General features: G+C 39.8%; 1 protein-coding gene across 3 annotated transcripts in view; it reads left to right on the top strand.

The window, feature by feature from the left end:
- Positions 1–25,242, top strand: part of Hmgcll1 (3-hydroxy-3-methylglutaryl-CoA lyase like 1) — a 115,214-nt gene extending 89,972 nt beyond the window's left edge. For 2 of the 3 annotated variants that reach the window (XM_060384743.1, XM_060384744.1), the window contains exons 8-9: positions 20,294–20,419; positions 24,019–25,242. In XM_060384743.1, the coding sequence (XP_060240726.1) occupies positions 20,294–20,419; positions 24,019–24,129 (237 nt within the window). In that variant the 3' untranslated portion in view covers positions 24,130–25,242. The remainder of the gene's footprint in view (positions 1–20,293; positions 20,420–24,018) is intronic. The other variant, XM_060384745.1, reaches the window with a different exon arrangement.
- The last annotated feature ends 1,655 nt before the right edge of the window (positions 25,243–26,897 follow it).

The raw sequence follows: 26,897 nt of genomic DNA, 5'->3' as shown, positions 1-26,897 counted from the left end.
TGTAAAGTTGTAGTGTTGATCTCTGTCCTCGTCTTGACAATTCATTAACTTTCAATGCAAAGCTGTTAGTATAAAAAAACCAATCTGGAACAGAGACCCAACGTAGTTACTGTTTAAAATCAAATAATCAGACCTTACAGTAATGTCAGTTCTAAGCCAAATTTTCACCTGCCCATGAAGAAACATTTGTTATCTAGGTAATGAACAGCTCAGCTGATGAATTCATAACATATATTTTCTAACAAATAAAGAAAGTTAAAGTCAACTAGAGATCAGCTGGGCATGATGACATGTACAGAGGCACAAATCATTGTACTAGGAGACAGGCAGGCAGGTATCTGAATTTGAGACCAGCCTGAGCTACATAGAAAGACCCTGTCTCAACAAGACAAAACAAGTGAATACGGACCACTGATTGATCCTCATGAAGAAAGAACCATCTCTATTAAAAGTTACAAGTGTCAAAAATCAAATGAATAAATAAAACTAAATAAACATTGCCCTATCAATAATATTTTTTTATGTGATGGGTGACAGATTTGAGCAGAGAATTCTCAAAAGAAGAAATAAAAATGACTAAGAAATATCCGAAAGGGTACAGCAATTACAGTGCCCTAGGATTTCATCTCACCCCAGTCAGACTGACTAAGCTCACAAAAGCTACATACAACAAATGCAGGGAATGAAGTGGGGAAGGGGATCCCTCATTCACTGTTGCTGGTGTGGCACACTAGTGCGGATACTCTGAAAATCAGTGTGAACTCTCAAGAAGCTAAAAGTAGATACACCATATGACCCAGCTGTACCACTCCTTGGCATGTGCCCACAAGACCCCATGTTCTATTCCACCACAGATACTTACTGAGCCGTGCCGCTCTAATCACAGCAGTTTGGAAATGTAAACAAGTGTTCTTCAGTTGAATGGGTAGTGAAAATCTGAGATAGACAGATATAACTATATAAGCACATATACAATAAAGTCCTGTTTAGTTGCAAAATTATGAAATAATGAAATTTGCAGGTAAATGGAAAGAGCTAGAAAATGGTACACGGCTTGAGGCAACCCGGACCCAGAAAGACAAACAGAATTGTGTGCTCTCTCCGATTTGTGTGTCCTACCTTCAAACCCTTTTATCTAACCTGAAGTTACCACAGGAGTCAGGAACGTAGAAAGGGACTATGAGGGAAGGCAAGAATGTGTTTTAGAAAAAAAGAGATTGTAGGACACAGATATAAAAGGCAAGAATGGGGTGGCTTAGCTAGAGAAGGGAGAGGGAAATACAAAAGGAGAATGAGGAGGGAGAGAAAGTGGATACTAAGAATGTGTGAAAAAGCTATGGGGAAATGTTATTTTATAAGCATGCTTAAAATACGTATTATTTATCACGTATGTGTATGTGTTTATAGTTTTAGTGGGGTTTCACAGCACAGAGTGACTGCGCTTACCACAGAAGCTATAGATTTTATGACAAATGCCCCAATGCCACGCAAGGGAACACCCCTCAAGTTGTTGGCCAAGTTGGTTCAAAGATTCCCCAAACCATCTTGGCTATTGCCACCGCCATTGGTTGACAACCGGAACTTGAATATCAGACCCTAATACTGAAGGTACCATGCTCTTCCGACACCGGACTTGGAGGAGTCAATCTGGTACTAACCTGGAATCCTCTTCCCTGAGGACGAGCTTTCCTATCCGAAGGTGCTATGCAAACTGCAAGGAGAAAAGTAATCCATAGTCCTAACCAGCTGTAAACATGTGACACAATAATGTGACAAAAGATATTCCAACGGTGCTTTAGTGATACTTATAATCTTGAGGGTTACCAACAGCTGTCTTATTTGACTTAAAGCCTGTTGAACAAGAGGGAAATTGTGGTTGATACTGTAAATCTTGTTAACTACTCATGCTGGAGATGTCATGGATCCTCGAGTAGAAACAACTACCACTATCTTTCTAAACAATATATTAACACATTGTTTAGAATGTATATTCTAAAGACAATATAAATATATATAAACAATATAACTGTATCTTCAACACTTATTCTCATATCCACGGATAAATGTGGTTTTGTGCTTTTCGTCTTTCATCAAAGAAGCTTCTTTTAGCACCTGACAGAGGTTACTATACAGATCCACAACCAGTCCAAATGCAGAGAATAAGTGACTGGGATCCATGACACAGTCAATACACCCAAGGCTCAGCTAACATAAAGTAAGCAGGAGTGGAAAGATTGTAAAAGTCACAGGACCAGTACTTCTGGGGCAATATAGTGTCTTCTAGACATGAAAACTCAATGGCCTGGCACTAAACAAGATGCACATAATGACAATACCAGTAAACTTTCCAGTGGACATGGAGAAATTTCACAATTCCTCAGTATTATATGGATAGCTACAGTCAACTATTGGCTGCCGAGAGAGGAAAACTTAGGTTTTTCCAGGGACAAGCACCCTGATGGTTTTCCAATTCCAAGTGGTCAGCTCTCAACCCTTGCGTGTATATGCAACACTCAATGCAGTCACTATAATCAATTATATAAGAAGAGATTGTAAATCTGAGAAGCAGTGGGGTGTGAAGCAAGACCTCAAAGGGGCAGAAAGAAGGGAGAAAATCATCTATAGTCGATTCATTTCTGATAGTCTCAAAAATATCCCACAATTTGTTACAAAGAATAAAGAATCTAAAACATATTGTACTTGAAAACTAAACATGACAATGAGCCTATGGGTCAGTGTTTTCCTGTAAGTTTTGAATCCCTCTTAATTTCCTTGGTCATTGTCTTACTTATTCAGAAAACTGTGACTTATCAAAAAGAAAACACCTTGGTGATATGAAACAAAGCATGATTCACAATGATGTTGACAAATTCATTCTTATCAATGAAAAATTTGTGAGCTGGGGCTCTATTTGTGCATCAAATCACAAATAACTTGATTTTTTTTTCTTTGAGACAGGGTTTTCCTGGGTAGCCTTAGCTCTCCTGGATTAGCTTTATAGATAAGGCTGGCCTCAACTTGCAGAGATCCTCCTGCCTCTGCCTCCTAGAGTATGGGGATTACAGCAATAACTTGATTAATAAATGCTTTTCCATGAGATTCGGCTCCATTGTGTGTCGAACCCCATAGCTTCCTTGATTCCAATTCCGGGCACAGCTGTTTCCCTACTACACCCTAAGCGTGCCAAACATTTTCCTCTTCAAGACACTTATTCTGACGTTGCTCATTTTACTTGTGATAACTGTTATTTCATATCAGGTAGTAGTTCACTTTCCTGTTTCATCCAGAGCTTAGCTCAAATACTTCTTCAACAGAAAAATGACCCTCCATTAGCACTCGTCTTTGTCAAGTGGTTTCCAGTATCATTTTATCATCTTGATGCTTAGCTGTTGTGCCATTTTATGTCAACTCGACAAAAAGTTAAATATATCTGGGAAAAGGGATGCTTAACTGAGAGCATTCCCCTATAAGACTGGTCTGCTGGCAAGTCTGCGTGTTATTTTCTTGACTAATCATTGATGTAGGAGAGCTGAGCCCATTGTAGGCAGTGTCACCTCTAGGCAGGTAGCCCTGGATGGTCTAGAAACCAGGGGGAGGAATCCATGAGCAGCAAGCCAGTAAGAAGCATTCCTGCTTGGTTTCTGTCTCAGACTCAGTGATGGAGTGCGACCTCTGAGATTTGTAAGAAATAGACTATTTCCTCTCAAGTTACTTTTGTGGTCATGGTGTTTTATGACAGCAATAGAAAGCCTAACTAAGACAGCCATTTGAGGTATTTTCTCTTTCACTATAATATTAGTTATTTGACTGAACAGACTGGGTATTCTATATTTGCTACCACTGCACATGAGGTAGAAACTCCAAATATCTATGTAGTGGTGGAACCATCATTCATCATTATCAACTATTAAGTACTGTCTTAATCTTAAAAAGCAAGAGTTATTGAGATACCTGAGACACTAAATCTAATTTTTTTCTGGTGTTGAACTTTATATTGACTCTATTGAGATAAAAATGTATATAGCAAATATTTGTTGTTCAGATTGCTCAGAAGACTATCGCCCTTTGTAGAAAGACCTTCCTCCACTACTTTAGCCATGTACTTTTGTGAGAGCCTATGTATCTCACCGGCACCGTCTTCCCCTAATCCTCTTATCATTCCTAGCTGAAAAGGCAGACATGGCTCAGCACACCCAGTTCTTCCACATTAGTGCATTCGCTTCAGTAACTAGCATGTGGCTTCAAGATGGGTCCACAAAAGACTGGCTTCCCAGTTCTCTCTCTGGAGCACAGAAGATAAAGCACTTTGGTTACATAAAACTCTATGGGTTTTGTGTGGGAAACAATGAACAATCAATCGAACACAGAGAAAAGAGATGGCTAGAGGAAGAGCACAGACCACAAGAAAGGTTGCGATTTTTGGGTTCACCAGACCCCATGGTTTCCTTAAAAAGCAATGAAATTTTATCTCATTAGACCCTGGTGAATGCAGGATATACTATCAAAAAATAAGCAGACAATCTTTCTATGAGTTTTAAAATAACCATGGTAGAAAAGTTGTTCTTCAAACATAGCTATTTAGTGTAATGAGAAAAAAAAAGGTAAAACTAGAAATTAAAAGTGTAGCCAAGAATGCCATCTCTGCAGGCGAGCGAGTACAAGTCTTGCTTGTCCACATTAATGGAATGCTAAAGCCTACCTACGTGGAGGATGATGGGGTGTTTTCCTTTCATGTCACTCATTTCCCTCACCTGCCTTTGATGAAATCGAAGTAGAAAACATTTCTGTTTGAACTCCTTGTAAAGAATGCTTAGGTTTCCAGTGTTGCCGGAAATGAGAGAACATCTAAATGAGTTCAAGTGACGGGAGGATGCAAACCAGAATGCGGGACAGTGAAGAAACTACGAGGACGAGGACTTTGGGCCTCTATTAGAATGAGGCCAGCCACACAGCGAGGATACAGATCTGAAGAGGCATTCATCCTTGGGTGTTGAACCTGCCCTTGCCAGGCTAGACTGCAGGGATTCTTTTGTATCCTGGACAGCTCACTTTTAAAGGCCTGCTCCTGGAGATTAGCTATAACAAGAGGCCACCACTGTGAGATCATCGAGACCCTCAAACAAGAAGAAGGAAGTGTCAAGAATTTCCGGAAAGACACTGGAGACAAGCTCAGCCTGTCAGAGTCAACATCAGGTATTTTAAACCTTAGAGTTTTGTAGGAAATACCACCCATAGCACTGAGAAGGGACAATATTCTGGCTCTTTCATCCTATATAAACCTTCTTTTGACTAACTCCAGAAGGTCCCATCTGACCCAAGTGCTTGTGGAATGCCGCTTACTGAGGTAGGTCAGTTTCTCAGAAATACAAAGAAGAGAAAGAAAGAGCAAGGAAGAACTCTTGGGGCTAATTGGCCTGGTCTTTGGGATTTGGGTGTATAGAAAGTTCTTGTTTGGCTGTGATACTGAGACATTTAGCTTGTATTCTTCCACCGATAAACTATCAATCTAGTTTTGTCCCTACTCAATATGTAGGGTATTTTCCTGCATACTTCATAAGTGACTTTTTTTTTTTCATGTTAACGTGATCAAGCCAACAAGGCAAATATGAAGGAGTAGCTATGGGTTCATGAGACCTCAAGGTTTGTGCCTGCTTGTTTCCATTATTAACTAAAGAAGTGTTTGCATTTAATTCTTTAGAAAGATTAAAGGTATATAAATCATAAAAAAATTGTTAGAAATTACTTTGAAGATTTTTAAATGAAGAGGTATTTGGTACCCTTGACAGAAAACACATTGATTTTTGTCTTAAGTCAGAATTTTCAGCAAGTGTTTTTTTTTAAGGATGGTTTCAATAACTTTATTCTTTATGAATATTATTTATCTTATTTTTTGAGATTATAATTGAGATGTAATTACATCATTTTTCTCTTTCTTCCCTCCAAACTCTTCTATGTATGTCTTTCCATTCTCTTTCAGATTCAGTCTTTTTTCATTAATTGTGGTTACGTACATATTTGCATATGTATGTACATGTATATTGCTAAATAAATAAATACAGTCTGCTCAGGCACATGTTACCTGTATGCAGATCACTTTATTTTCAGCATTGGATGTTGTGTTTATATGCTATCTAATATTTTATATATATGTGTAGTCTTTACATGAAGCCATGGTTCTCTGTTTGGTATTGATCCATTGTATTTTCAGATGTTAAGGAAGAGATATACCAGAAGAATTCTGTTGCCCCAAGCTTTAATAGCAGAAGATTTTGATGTTTCAATTTTGTTTGACATTTTTTGTGTGTGTGACTTTATTACAAAATTAAGTCTTCCGGAGTGTGCTAGTCGGTTTTTGTCAACTTGAAAGCTTGAGTCATCCGGGGAGAAGAACTTCCATTGAGAAACTGCCTCCATCAAGTTGCCTGTGGCTATCTTTGGTTAATGGTTGATGTGGGAGGGCCCATCTCACTGTGGGATATACCACCCCTAGGCAGGTATCCTGGGATCTATAAAAAAGCTGAGCAAGACAAGAGGAGCAAACAAAAAGTCTACGGCTTTACTTCTGTTCCTTCCTTCCAGTTCCTGCCTTGAGTTTGTGCCTTCCTTGCATGCTCAGTGGAGTGTGACAGGGGATATGTCATCCACATAAACTATTTCTTCCCAAGATAGCCATGGTTTTATCAAAGCAATAGAGAAGTAACTAATACATTTTGTACACCAAGCTCAGTATTTGTAGAAAATCTGCCTTCGAAGAGGATGACCTCGTTCATTACGGAAGCAATTCCTCCGCCAATCAGTACATCCTCCTCAGCTTAGCTTTTGAGCCACAGACTACGTTGGTTTTGTTAGTGGCAGGCCCATTTCATTCATTCACATATTATTTCAACTCGCAAATTCATCTCAATTTTATTCCTAACAGAATTCTTTTTTGTAGTTTCATTTTGAATACTCACCGTCAATGATCTGATGCTACTTACAGTAAGTTTTCAGCTGTAATTTCCACTCACATATGCCTCAGTCTTTAAACTCTCTTGCCAGTGAGACCGGAATGAAACGATGCTATTGGTGATGCCATGACTGGTAAACCCTCAATAAATCTTATCTCTTAGAGGGTAAAACTCATCCCCTTTGGAAAGACTTGAAGGGTGCCTCATGATTGAGGACTGTGATTCATTCACAGTGGAACCCTCCAGCAGCAATCCGATTAAAATCATCTCAATGAAGATTTCTATATATATCATCTATGTCCTTAATTCATCCATTCTCAATCTTCCCTTTGATGTCTCCCCTAAATACCCTTCAAAACCAGATTAAAGGCAGACTCTTTTCCAGACTTCTTATTCTTTCTGCCATTTTCTGCTCTTCTACAAACTATCCAACTCATCTTACTAGTGTTTCTCAAAACCCTTGTTTACAATTGCTCATGAGCTGTGCATTGTGCTGATGTGTGCATAGGACATGTCTTTTTATTTGGAACGTTGATTTAGCGACGTGTGAGTGACTTCCTTTGTGATCGTAGTCGACTCATGCTTCCCTAAGTAGAAGCAGTGTGTTAAACATGTCCAGTGGTGGCTCCTGGAAGCCTCTTGAAGGAGGCACACAGGCAAAAGCAGAGACCAGAAAGTCATCTTCCACTCAGTACTGAACCTCAGCTTTATGTCTTATCCACCATGCAGCAGTTATCATGATGTTATTAACCATCACATGCCCACGTTCCCTCAGTCATACAAGTTGGATAACAAACCCTCCTGTAACTCTCCTGTGTTTACGAGCAGTTAATAGCTGCCACCACAGCTCTGGCTCTCATTAGATATGATTTTAGAAATTAAGAAGTGGGGCTCCCTCAGGGACTGAAGAGCTTGGAGCACCAGGCTCACTTCTGGTTCAACCTCCTTTATTCCCTTTTTGCTAAGGACTGAAGTTCTGTGCTTGCCAATGTACACAGTTTGCCTGAAGATCTTACATGAGGGATCTAGAAAATGGATTTCTTTTTTGCCTCTGTTTCAGATCTGTGGTAGACACACGGCTATCTTACCTGAAGAGTCATCAACTTCAGTCCACATTACACACACACACACACACACACACACACACACACACACACACACACATTTACATAGCAGTTTCCAAACCCTCATTTTTCTGAGAATGTGTGTCTAAGAAAAAAAGTTTGTGCAGGAAGAAAAATCAAAACAGGTAGTAAATAAAGTAAAATGAATTATTTCCTCTATCCTCAAATGTTTAGTGCTGTATTGCTGCTGTAGAGTGGATTGCATCATCCACTATATTCCACGTGCAGACACGCTTGCACTTGGGAGTCTATAGATATTGTAATTCTATACTAATATTCTAGGTATTGTGCCATATAGAGCAGGTATAAACGAGTGGTGTTCATGCTAATATATTTCTTGCTGCTTTGACTTCTTCCAGACAGCTGCTCTGCACAGTCACATTAGCCCTGTCTGGTTTCTCAATATGGGTAGCACTATTTACCCTCTATCCCAAACACGGGATTTCCAGTTCTTTTCTCTTTTAATCAGTTCCCGTCTTTGTTGTTCCGTTCTTTCTTGTGTTTATTGGCAATGGGCTGTGACTTCAGTGTTAGGGTGCCTCACATCAGCATCTGTTTCAGAACTGGAAGTTATTTACCTCTTACCAGAAACAGTCCAGAAACTCGGGCTGTTCAGAATCAGCTCTTAGCCGAAATCTGTGTGATCCCTGAAGCGTCAGAGAGCAGCGGCTCAAGTCGCTTAAAATCAGTTAGTCAACTGATGAGTCACACAGGGCTGTTGGCTATCACCTAATTGTAAAACCGTGTGTGTGTGTGTGTGTGTGTGTGTGTGTGTGTGTGTGGTTTTTAGGTCATTATAAAAACATGCCACATCTGCCACTGTAGGGACCATTTACACAGTTCCATAGCTGTCCACTTCTCTTGAACTTCATGAGGCCACCCATCCCACTCCCAGCTTTGTACAAACTTAATGAAGTATTGTACTTGTCTGAAGACATTGCCATGAAGCTCACTGTAGCATACAGTTGATATACTCAAATCCAAAAGGACAAAATAGGTAACACAAAAAGCAACCATATACAGAATTGAATCCAATAAATGAGTGGCTGGGTGAGATCAGAATACTTCTGTGGTTATTATATTGCCAGAGGAAGGGAATTGTGAAAAAAAGAGTAAACATTCACTAATGAAGTCCATTTGCCCTAAGTACCTGTGTTATGTAATTATTATAGAGAAAGCATAATCATATACCAGAATTATTTTTATAGTATATATAATAGTACATCAATGTATATTCTACATATTATACCACATAAATATAATAATATATAATAATATTATTATTAGTTATTATTATTATAGTCTGGAAATGCAAATACATACAAGAGTATCTATTTTATCTTTCATTTCTTCAAGAATCAAAACCATTAAACATTCTTTGAAAAGTATCAACTGTGTCATGGTAGTCCCCATTACAAAAGTTATGAACCGTTTTCTTCTTGCTGTACTTTTAACGCAAGAACTGATTTCTACTCTTACAATAAATAGTACAAAGAATGCCTTACCTTAGCATAACTCTATGTCAGCATTTACTGAGATTATTCTTGGGCTGTCCTCCCAGAAGTACAAGAAGCAGGGCAAGAATGTTTTTACTGGAATGTCTTGATGATGTCGCTAAGGATAAAGGAGCCTCCCAAGGAAAGGGAGCCTTTCTTACTGTCAGCACCGCTTCCCAGAGCGACGACATCAGGTCAGAAGAAGATGGGCGTGAGGTGGTTGGCAGTGTCTGTCACTTTGTTCATGGAGAGTGTGAACTAGCGTTGTCAGCCCCAGTGCACAGCTGGCCTTCCTTACTCTGTCTCGTAGTGAACATGAGATGTGGCCCATTCCACTTGCTTTCCGTGCGCCTCGGTTTTCTCATCCATCAAATGGGCATGTCTTATTAGCTGCCTCACATTGGTGCTGTGGAGCTTTTTCACTTGTGAAGTGTGCAATATCTGTGGAAAATAAATTTCAATAACCTTTGCTGTTTTCTCAATCTAGGTGAAATGGGCAATTTCCATGTCACATAGTTTTCACTTAATCACTCCTGTTTAATTTCTATTTCAATATGAAGGTATGATATAACCTAACTCACTTCTTTTTTTTTCATGTATTTGTCATGTTTATTTTGAAATTTGATATGAAGAAAAGAACAAAGAGATATTTACTTGAGATTCTGTTTTCACTCTACATAACTGGCAATTAAAATTCATATCCACAAATGTCTAGGTCTATCCGAGACCTAAGTCACTTCTAAAACCAAAAAGGAAGGAGTTTAAGAAATTCTATTTCAGAGATGAGGTCTGTTACATTACATGAAAGCTTTAGTAATGACCATATTCACTTCTAAATGTAGAATGGCTGATAAAGTAGTTCTGACTCATATATCAGTTGGCCAAAGCATTAAGCATCATTCACAGGTGCCAAATGTTTATCATCTATAGTTGCCATGGCATGATGTTATCTTCACATATATGTACATGGCAAGTGGGATTTCCCTGTCTGGGGTACTTCAACATGGAGTAGCAATTTAAGCTGTAGGTCGAGAAGCATGTCTTAGCAAGATCTTGACTTCTTGAGAAGGATACTGTGATCCATTAATGATGCCTGGCTTAGAAATATAGAAAAATAATACTTGTGACTGTAGACCTTCACTAGAGAGAACACTGGCTATGCCGAACATAACACGGAGCCAGATTAGCAGAAAATGATGGTAGTTTCATTTAAAAAAAAAAAAAACCCAAAAAACAAAAATGATTTTACGTGTGTGTGTATATGTGTGTGTATGTGTGTGTGTGTGTGTGTGTGTGTGTGTGTGTGTTTATATTGCCTCGGTGCCCCTGAGGCTAGAACAGGTATCAGGTTCCCTAGGGCTGGAGTTACAGGCAGCTGTGAGCCAACCAACATGGCTGCTAGGATCCAAGCTCATGTACCCTGGAAGTGGAATTTCACCACGGAGGCATCTCTCTTCACCCACTGGGTACACTCTTGTTATTTCATCCTGGGTGAACATTTGCCCCTCAGAAATTTTAATCCAACATGAATAATTTTCAATACTAGAAATGTTATTTTAAATTTAACACCTTTGTAGACTTTAAAAGAATGTTAGATTTTAGAGAATAGATTTTTTTTTCCCCAAAAAACTTAACGTTGCCAAAATGTTAAGTGTTCCTTGAGACTTTAATAACTTCAATACCTAAAGGCTTAGACTGCATGGAATATGCTGAAAACAGGATAGAAAGCTTTTAAATTTTTCAAAATGTAAACACACGCATGTATTGTTTGGAGATTACTTCTGAGCACCTCGTCAGAATAAACCTTTCTTTAATTAGCATGTCTGTGTGGTTAATTAGCATGTCTGAATGGTTTGAGCAGCTGAGTACGGTGTGAAATTAGCAGGCCTCAGCATTCACCTACTGTTGTAGTAAAGAAACTGCACACTTGTAATATATCTATGTCCAGTTTATTACTTTCCAGAGAGGGCTATTGAGATCAGTTTTGCACAGATCTACAGAGCTCACGCAGCTGAAAAACACAGGTGAAGTCACGGGTTGATTTATAGACAGAAAGAGTGGATGGGGAGGGACGGTAAGGACATTTCGGTCAAGTGTTTTGTTGAATTTGCTTTATTTCATGTTTGAGGCCCAGGGATGATTGGGCTCCAGTAGTCGACCTCTTAGCACACAGGACACAGGGTTCAATACATTTGTATTTCCGATGCTGCCCTCCATGAGCACTGGGAGCTTATGTTTAGTCACTGGGATCGCTGTTTTGGTTGATAAACGTTTCAGCTCAGAGGAAGAAGGAAACGAGCACATAAAGAGCGTGTTAACTGTGGCCTTAGCCATCCGGCAACCTCGTTGTTCCTACATTTATTTTGAACGTAAGAAAGTTGTTTACTCGATGAATTCTTTTACATGTTAGCTGTCCTTTCCGACTGGGACCCAGCTGTGGACTTGGAGATTGTGATGTTACACTGCCACCCCGTGGCAGTTCATCTCAAGGTGGACATTGCAACTAAAACGTCAAGTACTTTTTGTGGGGGCACAAAAGTTTGTAGTGGGTACTTCACCCCCCCCCACATACACACACACGCATGCGCATCCTTGTGCACATCCACGCATCAAGAACCTGTCCTAAGGCCAGCCTTGTGTTTAATGACAGGGACAATATCCTCGAATGCTCATCATCTTCCTGAAGTAAAGATAAGAGGTTTGTGCATTATTTTCGGATACGCATGGTGATAGGAGTTTATTTATGAAGTCTAAACGTATTCCCTCCATTTACAATAAATAACTGATTAAAACGAGTAACACTTTTCTTCTTAGTCTGTTCTCTATTTGTCTACATGTTTGCTCTCACACACCACTCCCAAAATTTGACTAGAAATGTCTGCAGTAACGTTTTTAGAAGTAAAAGAATGTAATCTATTTGTTGTTTCTATTTTTAACGGATATATAAAATTGGTACTTGTGAGGTTTCATGTAATGTTTTAACACGTGTATGCACATTGCGATTTTTGTTTGTTTACTTCTTGAAATAAGTCATACTGTGTAGTCCAGAGGTCCCTCAACTTGAAAATTCTCCAGCTGCCTCCTGAGTGCTGAACTTACAGACAGGTGCCTCCACATACGCCCTAACATGTGTAATGTTTAAATCACATTAAATATATCTATCTCCTCAAACACTCATCGTTTATGGCTTAAAACTTTTTAAAAATCACTCTCCCATCCTTTTAACGTGTGCCATATATCATCAGTGCCTGTAATGACATACTGTGCAATATTTCTTACTCCCATTTAATTAAAGCCTGCTGCCACTGATCAAAAAAAAAAAAAAAAAAAAAAAACCCTTCCAATCCCCTCTCTTCCCATTCCACCGTCCTGTCCTGTGAAATCTGCTTTTGTATATCCCGCCCATACATAAGGAGATTTGTGGCATTTGCCTACCTGTGCTCGTTTTCTTCATTTGTTGTAAAGATTTGCAGCTCCTTGCAAATGTCACAATGTCATTCTTTTTGTTGTTGTTGTTACTAAATAATATTTCACGGTGTATGTATTATATATGTTATATATGTATATAAAAATATAAAAAATCAATTTATTTTTAAAAATAATTTACCAGAGATGAATGCTTGCCTTGTTTCTACTTTTTGGCTATTATAAGAGGGTATAGTTTAGCATCTGAATAACATTCCTGTATCACTTGTCTTGTTGCTCTACTGAAATACCTGGCAAAAGCAACTTCAGGGAAGAAGGTTTATCTTGGCACATGTCATGGGAGGAATATCATGGGCTCAAGAAGCCCAGATACTGATCACACTGTGCTCAATGTCAGGGAACACAACGAAAGAGCAGCTTACGTCCTTCTTTTTAGTTCAGGACCCTAGCCTATGGAGTGCTGCCGCCCTCAGTGGATTTTCACACCTCAACAAACATAATCAGCGCAATCTTTCACAGGCACAGTTACTGGGTAATTCTAGATCCCATCGAGTTGACAATAGAGATTAAGCATCAGTTCTGCCCATTGAAAAACTTCTTATTTAGAGAGAAGAATACATGCAATTGAGAATTGAGGACTTTTGAATGAGATGAAATACTTGCCAAAATCATGTTAGTCTTCTTTAAAAAGATTCTTTTTATCCTGTTTGCCATCCTGAATATCCTCCCTAGGGTCCTCCTTTGCGTTTAGCTTCTTTAGGTCTTTAGGTTTTAGTATGCCTATTTTATATTATACAGCAAATAGGATAGACACCAGAAGTGGTAAAAGAGAGGAAGCAGGATGGGAGCCTACTATAGAGGGTCCTCTGGAAGGCTCCACCCAACAGGGAATCGAAGCAGATGCTGAGACTCGCAGCCAAACTTTGAACAGAGTACAGAGATTCTTATGGAAGAAGAGTGGGGAGGGGGTAAGAGGGGTTAGAAGGACATGGAGAAAACAGGAGCTCCACAAGGCAACCAACAAAGCTAAAAAAATCTGAGCCCAGGTGGTACTGGAGAGACTGATGCACCCACCAAGGACTGTGCATGGAGAGGATCTAGACCCCCTGCTCAAATGTAGCCTATAGGTAGCCCAGTCTCCATTTTGGTGCCCAAGTAAGGGGAGCAGGGGCTGCCTTTCTTTGATCACTTGCAGGAAAAGGATCCAGGTAGTCCTGATGAGACATGATAAGCTATGGACAGGTGGCAAAAGAGGAGAACTCCCCCTTTCAATGGACTAGGGAAAAGGAGTGGAGGGAAGAAGGAGGGAAGGTGGGCCTGGGAGAAGTTGAGGGAGTTGGCTTCAATTGGGATATAATGAATAAATTGTGAAAAAAAAATTAAAAAATACTGAGAGATGTGGACATAAAAAAAAGGATTTTTTTGAAGGGACTTATTTGTTACATACTCATTTATTTTTTTATGCTTAAGTGTGTGCCTGTGGGAGTTTTTGTGTACCATGTCTGTGCAGGGCCCGCAGGGACAAGAGGGCTGGAGTTAGAACCCGCAGCTGACCTAGGTGTTAGCAACCAAGTCAGCTAAACCAAGAGCAGTAAATATTCTTAACCACCTAACTATTTCTCCAGGCCCTCAAAACTTTTTAAAATTTCGTATTTATGTGCACGTGTGTCTGTATGCTATGGGAACGCAGGTGTCTACAGAAGCCAGACGTAAGCTTCAGATCTCCTGGAGCTGCAGTTCCAGGAGGTTGTAAGATGTTCAGCGTGGGTTCTTGGTACCCAACTTGGGTCTTTTGGGAGAACTAGAAGCAGTCTTACCCACTGATCCGCATCTCCAGCCGTAAATTACAGTTACTTATGGGGAGTGGTATGTGTATCATAGCACACATCTGAGGGTCAGAGAACAATTGTTGGGGATTTTTTTTCCATCTACCATGTAGGTGCCAGGGTTCAAAATCAGGTTGAAGGCAAGCGCCTTTACCAGATGAGTCATGTCAGTGTTTGTGTGTGTGTGTGTGGGGGGGGGTTGTTTCATTTGACCCTGAGTTTTGAGACAGAGTCTCACTACATAGTCCTGCTAACCAGAAACTTGCTATGTAGACCAATCTGGCCTAAAACTCACAGATCCACCTGCCTCTGCCTTCAGATTGCTAGGATTAAAGGTGTGTACCAGTACGCCCAGCATGGGATCTACCAATGTATTATTTCTCTTCGCGGGTAATCTAAAGAAAGAACTCTGTTTAAAATTGCCCACTTATTTTGCATCCACCCTGTGGTTCAAGCTTCCTGAAAGCTCAGTCCAGAGCTAAGCTGATTACTAGGTAAGAGGCAAAGAGCCTTCCCCAGTAGTTCACCTTTCACCTAGAAGATGTCTGCCTTTCCTAGAGCATTGTGGGTCATCCATTCAGTCTTAGACTCCTGAGATACAAGTCTATGCAAAATAATGTTAACTGGAAAATTCAGGAGTTTTATTTAGTATAATTCCCATTTGTTTATGTTTTTCTTACCCTGACTAAGCAGTTTTGTACAAAACTGTTCTGTTTTGTTTTCTACTGAGCACTGTGAGTCACTGAAAATAGAAAACCCGGATTATAGTAAAAGAGATTACGAATGAGCTGTGGATGTAGTTCTTTTGGTAAAGTGCTTGACTTAGATGTCAGAATATCTGAGTTGAGGCTCCAGCATCACACAGAATCAGGGGGGTGACTCATGCCTGTAATGAGCACTTAAAGGGTAGAAGCAATTGGGTCCAAAGTTCAAGGCTAGGTGCAGCTACAAGTAGAGATCAAAACCAGCCTGCTACACGAAACCCGGAAAGAAAAATTATGAAAAACCACACTGGACACGATTACCAATATTGTTAGTATGTTGGTGTGTGTATAAAATTCTTAAGAGAGTGGTATGAAGACTGTATAGTGTATGTATCACCAATTTTCCCTAATTATGTTTATGTAGCATTTGTCATGAATTTTTTTTTTCTTTTTTTTTTTATTTTATTTTTTTATCAGTTACATTTTATTAACTGTGTATCCCAGCCGTGTCCCGATCCCTCATTCCCTCCCAGTCCCTCCCTCCCTCCCTCCCTCATCTCCACCGTGCCCCTTTCCAAGTCCACTGATGGGGGGGACCTCCTCCCCATTCATCTGATCCTGTTTTATCAGGTATCTTCAGGACTGGCTGCAAAGCCCTCCTCTGTGGCCTAACAGGACTGCTCCTCCCTTCGGGGGTGGGGAGACCAAAGAGCCAGTCATCGAGTTCCTGTTAGAAATAGTCCCTGTTCCCCTCACTTTGGGAAACCAATTGGTTACTGAGCTACCACAGGCTACATCTGAGTGGAGGTTCTAGGTTATGTCCATACGTGGTCCTTGGTTGAATGTCAGTCTCAGAAAAGACCCTGTGCCCAGATATATTTGGTCCTTGTGGAGCTCCTATCCTTTCCCCATCAGACTAACTCCCCTTCTTTCTTATGATTCCCTGTACTCTGCCAAAGGTTTGGTCATGAGTCTTTGCTTTGAAAACACTGCTAGTTAGAGTCTTTCAGATGCGCTCAGTAGACTCCTGTCATATGTTCAATGCACATCCCATCTGTCTTTCTAAATGAGGATTGATCATCTTACCCCATGTCCGCTCAATTGATTATCTTTTTTAGGTGTATAGATTTCATTATGTTTATCATATCTTATAGGTCTATATAAGTGAGTATATCCCATGTTTGTCTTTCTCCTTCTGGGATATTTCACTCAGAATGATCTTTTCTAGATCCCACCATTTGCCTGCAAATTTCATGATTTCCTCCTTTTTGATTGCTGAGTAGTATTCCATTGTATAAAAATACCACAATTTCTGTACCCATTCCACCGTTGATGGACATCTGGGTTGTTTCCAGGTTCTGGCTATTACAAATAGAGCTGCTATAAACATGGTTGAGCAAGTGTCCTTTTTGTGTACTTGAACAAACTTTGGGTATATACCTAGCAGTGGTATAGCTGGGTCTGTAGGAAGCACTATTCCTATTTGTCTTAGAAAGCGCCAGATAGCTTTCCAGAGTGGTTGTACCAGTTTACATGTCATGAAATTTTTATAGGCACATTTTAAATTACTTTTTACTATGTGACATTTTAGTTGTTTTATAATTTTTCTTCTTAAAATGTAATACATTTCCTACAGATGTGCATATATTTATTTGATTTTAGTCATCTGATTATTTACACAAGATATGTCCAATATTCCAGGACAGGATATCCTTGATAAAGAATTTCTAGGTTCCCTTTAATGCCCGTGGCAGGTGGGGTGAGCTGGTTTTGAGGTCATGAGAGCTTGAGTGTGAGTGCTGACCCTGCCCCTCCCCTGGGTCCTGCACCTCTTGGACAGCACAGTAGAGCTGATCCTGGTGGTGAAGACTTAGGTGAGCCAGCTCCCATGGACATGAGAGCAGAAGAGCTGACCTTGCCCCTTACAGTGAGATAGCCAGGGTAATGCTGGAGAGGTCGCCCTGGTGGTACAGGCACAGGAGAGCTGGCAGGTTACTTCTCAGGCCCAGATCCAGGGCATTGAGCTGACCCACCCCAACATCTGCCCCATCTTTGTTGTCCCGTCCAAAGCTGCGGGATCTCAGTGACACGGGGCAACAGCAGGATATTTTAGAGGATGCCCTGTAAGGATCAGGTATAGAGAGTATAGCAGAGAGCAGAGGCCTCAAAACAGACCAACAACTCATTGTAATGAGGCAAAGATGTGTGGACAAGAGTATACTGTATGATACGTGACATGTTACTATGACAAGATTTTTTTTTAATTCTATCTTATTTTATTTTTGGGGGGATTACAAGGGTGAAGGGTGGATATGAAGGGACAGGGAGATGGGTGGGGTTGCGGGGCATGATATGTAATTTACAGAGAATCAAAAGAAAATGTTTTGAGGACACTGGATAGTGATAATAATTAATTGCTCACCCTAAAAATGTCAATTTCAATTCCCACTAGTGAAATTTTTGTTGACTTTCAGCTCTTAAAGCCTTACATTTTAGAATTATGTATTTTTATTCATTTATTTAATATTTCATTGTGTGTTTGTGTGTGTGTGTGCACGCACACGCGTGTGTATTCAATTTCCAGCATCCACGTGGCAGCTCACTACCATCTGCTACTCCAGTCCCAGGGCATCCACTGCCCTCTTCTGGCCTTCATGCACAGATGTGGGCAAAACACCTATATACATTTAAAGAAAGAAAATGCAAAATACAGAGTGTTTTCTCTTTTCACTGTCTTTTATAGGCCGGTTGAGATTAATACTGTGCTTTTTTGGTAAGGTAATAAGTCTTCTTCTGGGATACCTGTCTTTACAGGAGCTAGACTCTCTCCAGCTAGAAAATGAACATGGTTCATGGACTTTACATCCCAAGAGTGAATCATCCACAAGGTTGTCTGACCCCATCAACCATGCTAGCAGCTTTGGCTTTCTTGCTGTCTTACCTCCTATTGAGTTCTTCTTTCTAAGACCACTTTCCGTGAAATGTTAAAGAGCTGCAGCATTTGGAACAGAAGGGTTTAAAGTCTCATTTGTGTTTGGACAACATGGCACCGGTGTGGCTTATACAGTACTGGATGTGATACCCAAGAGCAGCCACTGGAGGACTATGAGTCAGCACAAAACGGCTTATACCAGTTTGACCCCCAAAGTAAATAGCAATGCAGTCTGTAATGTAACTATTCTAGCAGGATGCCCCTTTATGGATGTTTGTTTTGTTTTTGTATAAATATGATCTCCATGTCGGAGACCTTTACCTCTACTTTCAAAATCCTGCCTTTCGTCTAATCTGTAGGCCTATGTGCCTAACTCCATGAAGCTTTGGTCTATGTGTGTTTCTGTGTCTGCCTGTGTGTAGTCCATATGTGCCAGCATGTGCCTGGGTACCTACAGGCAGCTGCCTTACCCAGCAGCCTGTGTGCTGGTAGGTAATGTCTTATCTGCCCTTGGCTCCTCATAAGCTCCTCAACCTTGAATCTCTTCAACCTCAAATCTTCCCGTGACCATCTGCCTTTCCTGATGTCAGTGTTTAGTCTTCACATACGATTAGCATCTTGGTGTACAGAGTACAGAGCTTAAGGTGCATGCCCCAGATTGGAAGGAGTGAGGTGGATAGGGACTCTGGCTTCAAGAAGTCACCAGTCAATGACATAGCAGGACCCACTCAGGCTAGAGGGCTTGCCGCTCTTACTTTTAAGGGACCATAGGTAATGCTAGTGGGTATTCAGCACTGAAGTCTATTGAAATGCCTGTCTCTTTTTGGATGATGGTCTAAATTCTACTAAACAGAGTGGCTGCAAAGTGTAAGGAGTGAAGAATTGATTAAGCGTTTCTTCAGCCCGGATTATCAAGTTGACTGCTTCTCCAGAAAAATGGCACACCTAGTTTCCTCTTCATGTTAGCAACAGCTGATACCCAGGACTTCCCTTGACATCACTGTGCTTATATCGCCCGTAGTCTAAACACGTAAACTCATTGTCTTCTGCATCCCACAGTCGACACACTTAGTGTGTACAGCTTGCAGATGCTATGGATACGGGCAGAGTGGGTGTTCTCTGGGGATGGAGATTTCCCCACTGCCTTTCACTTGTACATGCTGTCTGAACCCTCTCTGTGTCAGGTTTCTCACTGTGATGTGGCCGTGGTGTGAGAGCATCTTTGAATGGGATTTGGTGAGAGTTAAGCTCACAAAACGTTAAAACCAATGTGTAGCAGTTAGTGTAGGCCCAATGAATGTGACCTTCCATAAAGGTGTGCCCATAAAGGTTAGGTGAATTGGACAGGTAAACTGGGCCCACAAAGCCCATTGTAGATATTAGCCCCATCCCTAAAACCCACATACAAGTTCCAGTCTTCTGAGACTCTGATTTTCAGCTGTAGGGTTGGAAATATTTCATGTTATTCATGGAATAGTTTAAAGATAAACGTAGAAATTAGAGAATATTCAAAACCAGGGATGAGTTCAACTTACTTCAAGCTCTAATCCTGCCAGCTGTGCTGTTACAGTGAACAAACAGACAAAATCTTACCCTTTAAATTTTGGTGTAAGAATGGCCCAGCTGCAAAGATCTTTAGCAGAGTTTCTGTTGTTCTAAGAGACGAACTTAGTCAGAAAAGGAATTGGCTCTCAGGGGCTAGTCTAGCGACAGGCGAATAGTGAGCATGTGAAGATGACCGACTCAAACGTTGCTGTTTCTTCACGACAGATTAAATAGAAACGAGTGATTCATATTCCATACATGCACATGCCTTCGTGTTATGGTTTATTTTTCAGATGGGAATTAATGTGGTGGACTCCGCTGTCTCTGGATTAGGTGGCTGCCCTTATGCAAAAGGTGCTTCTGGGAATGTAGCCACTGAGGATTTGCTATATATGCTTAATGGCATGGGACTCAATACAGTAAGTTCTTTTAATGTGTTTTAATAGCCATGCTCCCCTTTCAGGTTCAAACAGGAATATTTTCTCAAACTTGAAAAAGAACCGAGGTCAAAGTTTTATTACATGTTTGCTATTTGCTATAATCTACAGAAAAAAAAAAACCCACAATGGAAGAATTTCAGGGGCTTTGTAAGTGCTGATTGCTGCTGTAGCAAGGCTACCAGGACTACCAGGAGTGTTCTCGTTCCATGTTAAAAAGTTTTATGAACTCTGAAGTATTTTTCCATATATTATCTGCTTTGACCTTGCATACTTACTGTGCAAAAGCTCATGTCTTTGCTATTATAATACTTTTATATATATATATATATATATATATATATATATATATATATTAGTTTTGCTTTTAGTACGGATCCTCAGAGAAGCTGAGATCCTCAGTCAGATTGGGATTCTGTTGGCCTGGGGCTTCTGACACCTTGCAGATGGTCAATGGAAGAGCAAAGGTTAATTAAACTTGATATGTAAGACACTGGGCCACAAAAAGCCTCTTTCCATGTACCTTAAAATGTAGGTCTTGCTTGCTAACACCTACTGCAGACAACACTGAGCTTTCTTTATGCATAGTAACAAAATCTATAAGCACAGGGCAGCGTCCATTTTATGGAAACTATGAAAAGCAAGAAAACCATTCTGAGATGATTGGACATCTAAACCATAAAAGCATCAGTCAGCTTACTGAAGAAATCTCCCCCTCTCTCCTCCTGCCTCTCAAGTCCTACTGTAATTATATAAGTGCTCCTATGGTACCCAACTCTCCTGTCATTCCATTCTGTTCTCTACTGCTTTCCCATGTTTATGCTTTCATTGCAGCTCTGGGTGGTCATTTACATAACATCTCATTCCATTTAGAAAGTGAGGTACAGCCAACTGTCCACCTCTAGCATCTCTCTCTGTCTACATCCCAGGTAAAGCTGTAAGGAACTTGGTGATTCCCTGGAATTCTGTATTTTCATTTGTTTATGCTCCCTAGAGTTGTATCATGATACTGTTTATTCTTCTAGCTTCCTGTGCAGCCAAAATGCAACCATTATAGCTTATTCCTGCTCAGTGTCTGTAATATGAAGATGCTCAATAAACATTTATTGAGATTTTTACCTGGCACCAAAGAGAAACAGCTGTTGTCTATAAACAACAAAATCTATTATTTGTCTTCTCTGTATGAAAGTAGCAGTTTACTTATACTGTGGCCTAATCATTGTTTTAGAAGGCAGTGACTAGAAAGTAGAGAGAAATGGGTCCTTTCTCAGAGCTTAAGTGGTGAGTTAAGGTTAGTTAACAACCAGTGTTAAATGTGTTCTGTAACTTTAGGTTCCGATGCTGCATTTCAGAAGGTCAAATGTCGCCCTAAGAATTTCTTAGGTTGAGGAGGATTATAGCATCATGGAGTGCCACAGGCAGCCTGGATCACAGTCCCAGTTAGTCACCAAGAGCAAGCAATTATAGGACCCTATCTCTTCTCCATGTGTTCATCTCCTGCATTACTTGCAGTTCTAGTCTTGCATTTGTGTTCATCACTACCAGAAGACTTTATCTGCACTGCAAGGATGCACAGACCGTGCTTCTGCTTCTGCACCTGCCAGGGAGCTTATATTTCCTCTAAACAAAGCTAGAGCACACTCTGGCCTGTTGGTATCTTCTCCGTTAAAAGCGATATTGGTGGCCCATGTTACCCAAGACTCTCCTGTTCTTCCTCAACCTCCACATATCCTGTGCTAGATTGTTTTTTGGGGGGGGTGTTACTTTTCTTTGCCTATGTAGCTTCTTACTCCCATCACCACATAAAATATAAGTCAGAACTGGACCTTTATCACCTCTTCCCTGATATGTTCTCCCAACTCTTTCCTCATGAATTACTTGGTCTTTTCAGTCACTTGGACGTATCTTTCCCAATGGACTTAAGTGTAGGACAGACATCTATGAGTCAGTAATTGCCCATGTGCACATAAGCTTCATGAACACAAAATAGTATACAATCTGTGTGAAACCTCACAGCATATCACATGAATTTCTAGATATCTGATAAATGACTTAAGATTAAATACAGCACTTTTATAATCACGTCAGTTAATAAGATGAAGTTATAGAGAAAGACCAAAACAAATTTTCCTTGAGATAATCTTAGCATATTCTATGCATAATCATTAGAAATGGAATTTGTACAAAGTTAAAGGAGCTTTAATGACTAAAATATTCCATCAAACCCTTGCTGGATTAAATTCAGAAATTTAAGACATAAGAAGCTATTTAGATAATATTGGATTAGGAATTTAAATTAAAACATAGACTTAGAAGCTCTGTGACAAAAACAAATTTCCTAAGAATGTTGTTATCCTGAAAACACATCCATAATGTGAAAGAAAAAAAAATGTTGTTTAAAAGAATCATTTTACAAAACTTTTTGTTGTTTTTGTTTTTCGAGACAGAGTTTCTCTATGTAGTCCTGGCTGTCCTGGACTCAATTTGTAGACTAGCCTGACCTCAAGCTCACAGAGATCCACCTGCCTTTGCCTCCCTGAGTGCTGGGATTAAAGACATGTACCCAGCATGCCCAGCTACAGAACATTTCCTTGACCATTATTAAAAAGGGAAATAACAAAGAGTGTTCTGAAACATCTCTATAAAGAAAAACTAAAATGAGCATGTTATAAAAGACTTTGTGAGTTTTCATTCTTGCCCAATTCAGGAGAAAATCACAAACATTTAAAACAGCTCCTAGCAATTTATTAGCAAAGATTAACTGTAATTGTTAGTCCTCGCCGTTTCTAGTTCATGCTGAAGAAAGATACAACCTCATGAGAGATGCTGCGTGAGGGAAAATAGGCAGTGGACACACCCACAACGTGTCTCTCTCAGTTACAATGAAAGTGCTGGGTAAAACACCGCCGTTACTCAAAGCCCATAGATGAGGAACACACCCTGATCTGAAGCTGGCCTTTACCTTTACAGCAACCACAATCTGTCGTTCATGAACTTACCTGTGCCTCAGTTGCTCTTATGTATCATTTCAGACAGTACAAAGCATCAGGCACAGTAGTAGGGGCCATTGTATACCATTGTATATTAAACACTGTTCATTTTCTCTGCCTCTCAGGGCCTCATTTTATACTGTGTCACAATTCTGAGTCTGTATATGGTTAAAAAAACATTCCTCTCTCCTGGAATCCATATAAAATTATCAAGTTTGCTTCTTTATAAAGGATAAAGACATTATTTCTAACTCTGAATTTCTCCAATCCATTATTACTTCATTTTCTCTTCAAATTCTGCTGTTGTCCTTCTTAAACATTAGAGATGCTTATGAATTATGCTATTATCCAGAGGTGTCTCCTCCATGTCATGTTTTAATAAAGTGGAACAATCTAAAAGATTGCCTACATCATTTGTGGAAATAAATGTTGATCTGAACTGATAATAAGCAAAACGATGTCTCATAATTTTAAACAGTTAAGCAACTACAGTAAGATAAGAATTCACTTTATCTGTTTTCTTTTTCTTTTTTTTCCTACTTCACTCTAATCCCCTTTATAACTCCTGCCGTCTTTTCTTTTCCTTGCCAGGGTGTGAATCTCTACAAAGTGATGGAAGCTGGTGACTTCATTTGCAAGGCAGTGAACAAAACCACAAACTCTAAAGTCGCACAAGCCTCCTTCAAAGCCCGACTTGAATGAATTCATCATTTCAGGGTGGGAAGATCCATTCCAGTCCCAGGTCATCACAGAATCGTTAATACCAACTCATTCTGAAGTAGGAGTTAAAATTAAGAAGAGAGAGAGAGAGAGAGAGAGAGAGAGAGAGAGAGAGAGAGAGAGAGAGAGAGAGAGAGAGCTTATCACTGGGGAGACGGGGCAGATGCAGAGCAGTGCCAGGCATCTGTTGAACAGCAAGCTGGGGATTACCGCCGATGGCCTTCCTTTCGGATGCGGATGTGGACAAAGCCTGCTCGTGTGGCCATACAAAGATCTTCTAATCCTTAGCCTAGCAGACTTGAAAATTGACTTCAGATTTCTCCAAGTACCAAGTACCGTGTTAATGCTTCATCAACCCAGCTTGCCACAGGGCACTGCGGACCGTTAGTAGTTTACGGGTTCCAGCGCGTTGCAGGGTGTGTGGCCCTGATGGGTTTTCTGCCTCCGGATCCCGACTTCTCTATTTGCCAAGTTTGTTACGTTATGGACCAAGAGCCAAAGTTTCAACTGACCCCACGTAATTTCTAGCAATAGAACTTTTATATTTCAAGGACGGCTAACATCTGTTAACCATTTCAACAACTTTACCGCGCTCCAAGATGCTGTGGTCAGTGGCAAGCTGCCACATCCTGAAAACACATCATACCTCCCATGTTTGTTCCATGCATCAAGTTTGCTGTGTTTTACATTGAATTGGTTGTAGAAAAAAAAAAAAAAAAAAAAAAAAAAAAAAAAAAAAAAAAAAAAACAACCCACAGTGTTATTTAAATATAGAGAAACTATAAAGTATCTCTTTTATCCTGGTATCTAAGAGACAGTAATGATAAAAGGCTGATATGGACACCATGATCTGTTTCCATTATATCTAGTTTATACTTCTGAATTGTGCAAGAAAATACTGCTATGATTTGAAGAATGCTAATGTAATTTTCAACTGATGAGAAGTCTGTTTCCATTGACTCTATGCTATATCTGTTTATTTCTGTTTGACTGTGGGATGTTTATTTTAAGTTCAGTGGCAGAAATGTTATCTATTTTGCCAAAAAGCATTGCCAGGGATAACAGAAATTAATACATCGAAGATCAAGGCCTGGGGACATGGCTCAGTGCTTAAGAGCACTGGCTATTCTTCAAGAGGACATTGGTTTGATTCCCAGCACCCATATGGTGATTCAATACCATTTATAACTCCAGTTTTGGGGGATCTAATGTCTTCTTCTCACCTCTGCACAATACACAGCACACAGGCCTATGTGCAGATAAAACATCCATAAACATAAAATATCTTGGACTTCTTAGAAAACAGTAAAAATATTGAACTAAAAGCATTCTGGAAAATAAGAAGGGTACTGATTTGAACTAAGCTATCGCTAAAGGTGTATGTTAGGGAAAAGTTAGGATGGAAACCTGTGGGTTGACAATTTCCCTGGAAGACTCCAACTTGTCACCTTGTAACCTGGTTCTGTGCCAGCCTGCTCTTCTCCGAGAGTACTGGAAGCAGTTCTGAGCTTGGAGGTTAGGTTGGAATGTGGATGACACAGAGGCGGGATGACTATCCTTCCATCTTCGGAGGAAATGGATTCTTCCCTTTCAGAGACATGGGGTGATCTGTTTTGATCTATTTGTGAAAGCACATGTTCATGCCAACTGCTTTTTTGAAAATAGTGACCAGCATTGTTTTGAAACGAATCGGGAAGTTCTTCTGAGGACAGAGCAAATAGAAACCTCAGTGCAGTGTCACAGTCACCTGGTGCCCACCTCAGGGTACCAGCTGACTTTCATGACAACCTTGATTTTATCTAATTACATTCAACACAAACTAGTTCATGTTTTAATCCCCTCCTCTCTCCTTATAGTGTCTGACGTTCTTAAGAATGATCCTCTCAACATATTCAGGAAACCTTGTAATCATTGGAGGACCCATTGGGGGGGGGAACAAACAAACAAACAAACAAATAAACAAACAAAGAAACCTCACCCATACATGATTTGATACCAACTCTTGCTTTGGTTCTACCTAGATAGGCATAAGAATGACAAAGCAGATATAGATTTTGTTGAAATGTAAATGAAAATAATCTTTTCTTAAGTTAAGAAGAACATTTATCCTGTATCCTGGAACTTGAAGTGCATTTTATCGTACGGAGGTGTTGCTGCCCTATAGACAAATATGTTAGAAGTGCTCTGCAGCTTCTGAGCTGGGGCTGTTGCTAAGCAGTAGTTCACTGTAGTCAGGATGTAGAAGGACCTCCCAGCTCAACAAGCCAACAAGTAGAAATAATTTTACTCTCTGAAAATTAAGATTCTGTAAATCTTATGTTCATGAACTCAAAGCAAACAAATTTAATCTGGTGGTAATTTTCTAGTAAATTCAATATTCTCCTATGCTAAAATTAAATTTTTAGCATTTTATTTACTATAAAATTTAATAAAGACATTTTTTGTTTTATGTTTATGGCTCTTAATTTCTACATATATGCTCTTAATTTTAACAATTTAGTGTATTCTATTATCTAAGCAAGTAATTCTCACTATGAGTCAAAGGATTCATCATTGAGTAAATAATTTATAAATATTGCTCCTTTCATATGTAAATATGTAAGAACTAAAGACTCTTAACCAAACAAATGTGAATTAAAATAATAGACAAGGAACATTCCAGTAAATGTCCATGATCATTTTGCACTATGGACTGGAAGATACAGATTTTGTGACTGAATGAGGTAGATGCAAAAGTGGAGAGAGAAAGA

This window comes from Meriones unguiculatus, chromosome 6 (assembly GCF_030254825.1).
Source record: "Meriones unguiculatus strain TT.TT164.6M chromosome 6, Bangor_MerUng_6.1, whole genome shotgun sequence".
Classification (NCBI taxonomy): domain Eukaryota; kingdom Metazoa; phylum Chordata; class Mammalia; order Rodentia; family Muridae; genus Meriones; species Meriones unguiculatus.
The sequence above is the reverse complement of the archived record's forward strand: the minus strand, read 5'-3'. Positions and strand labels throughout refer to the sequence as shown.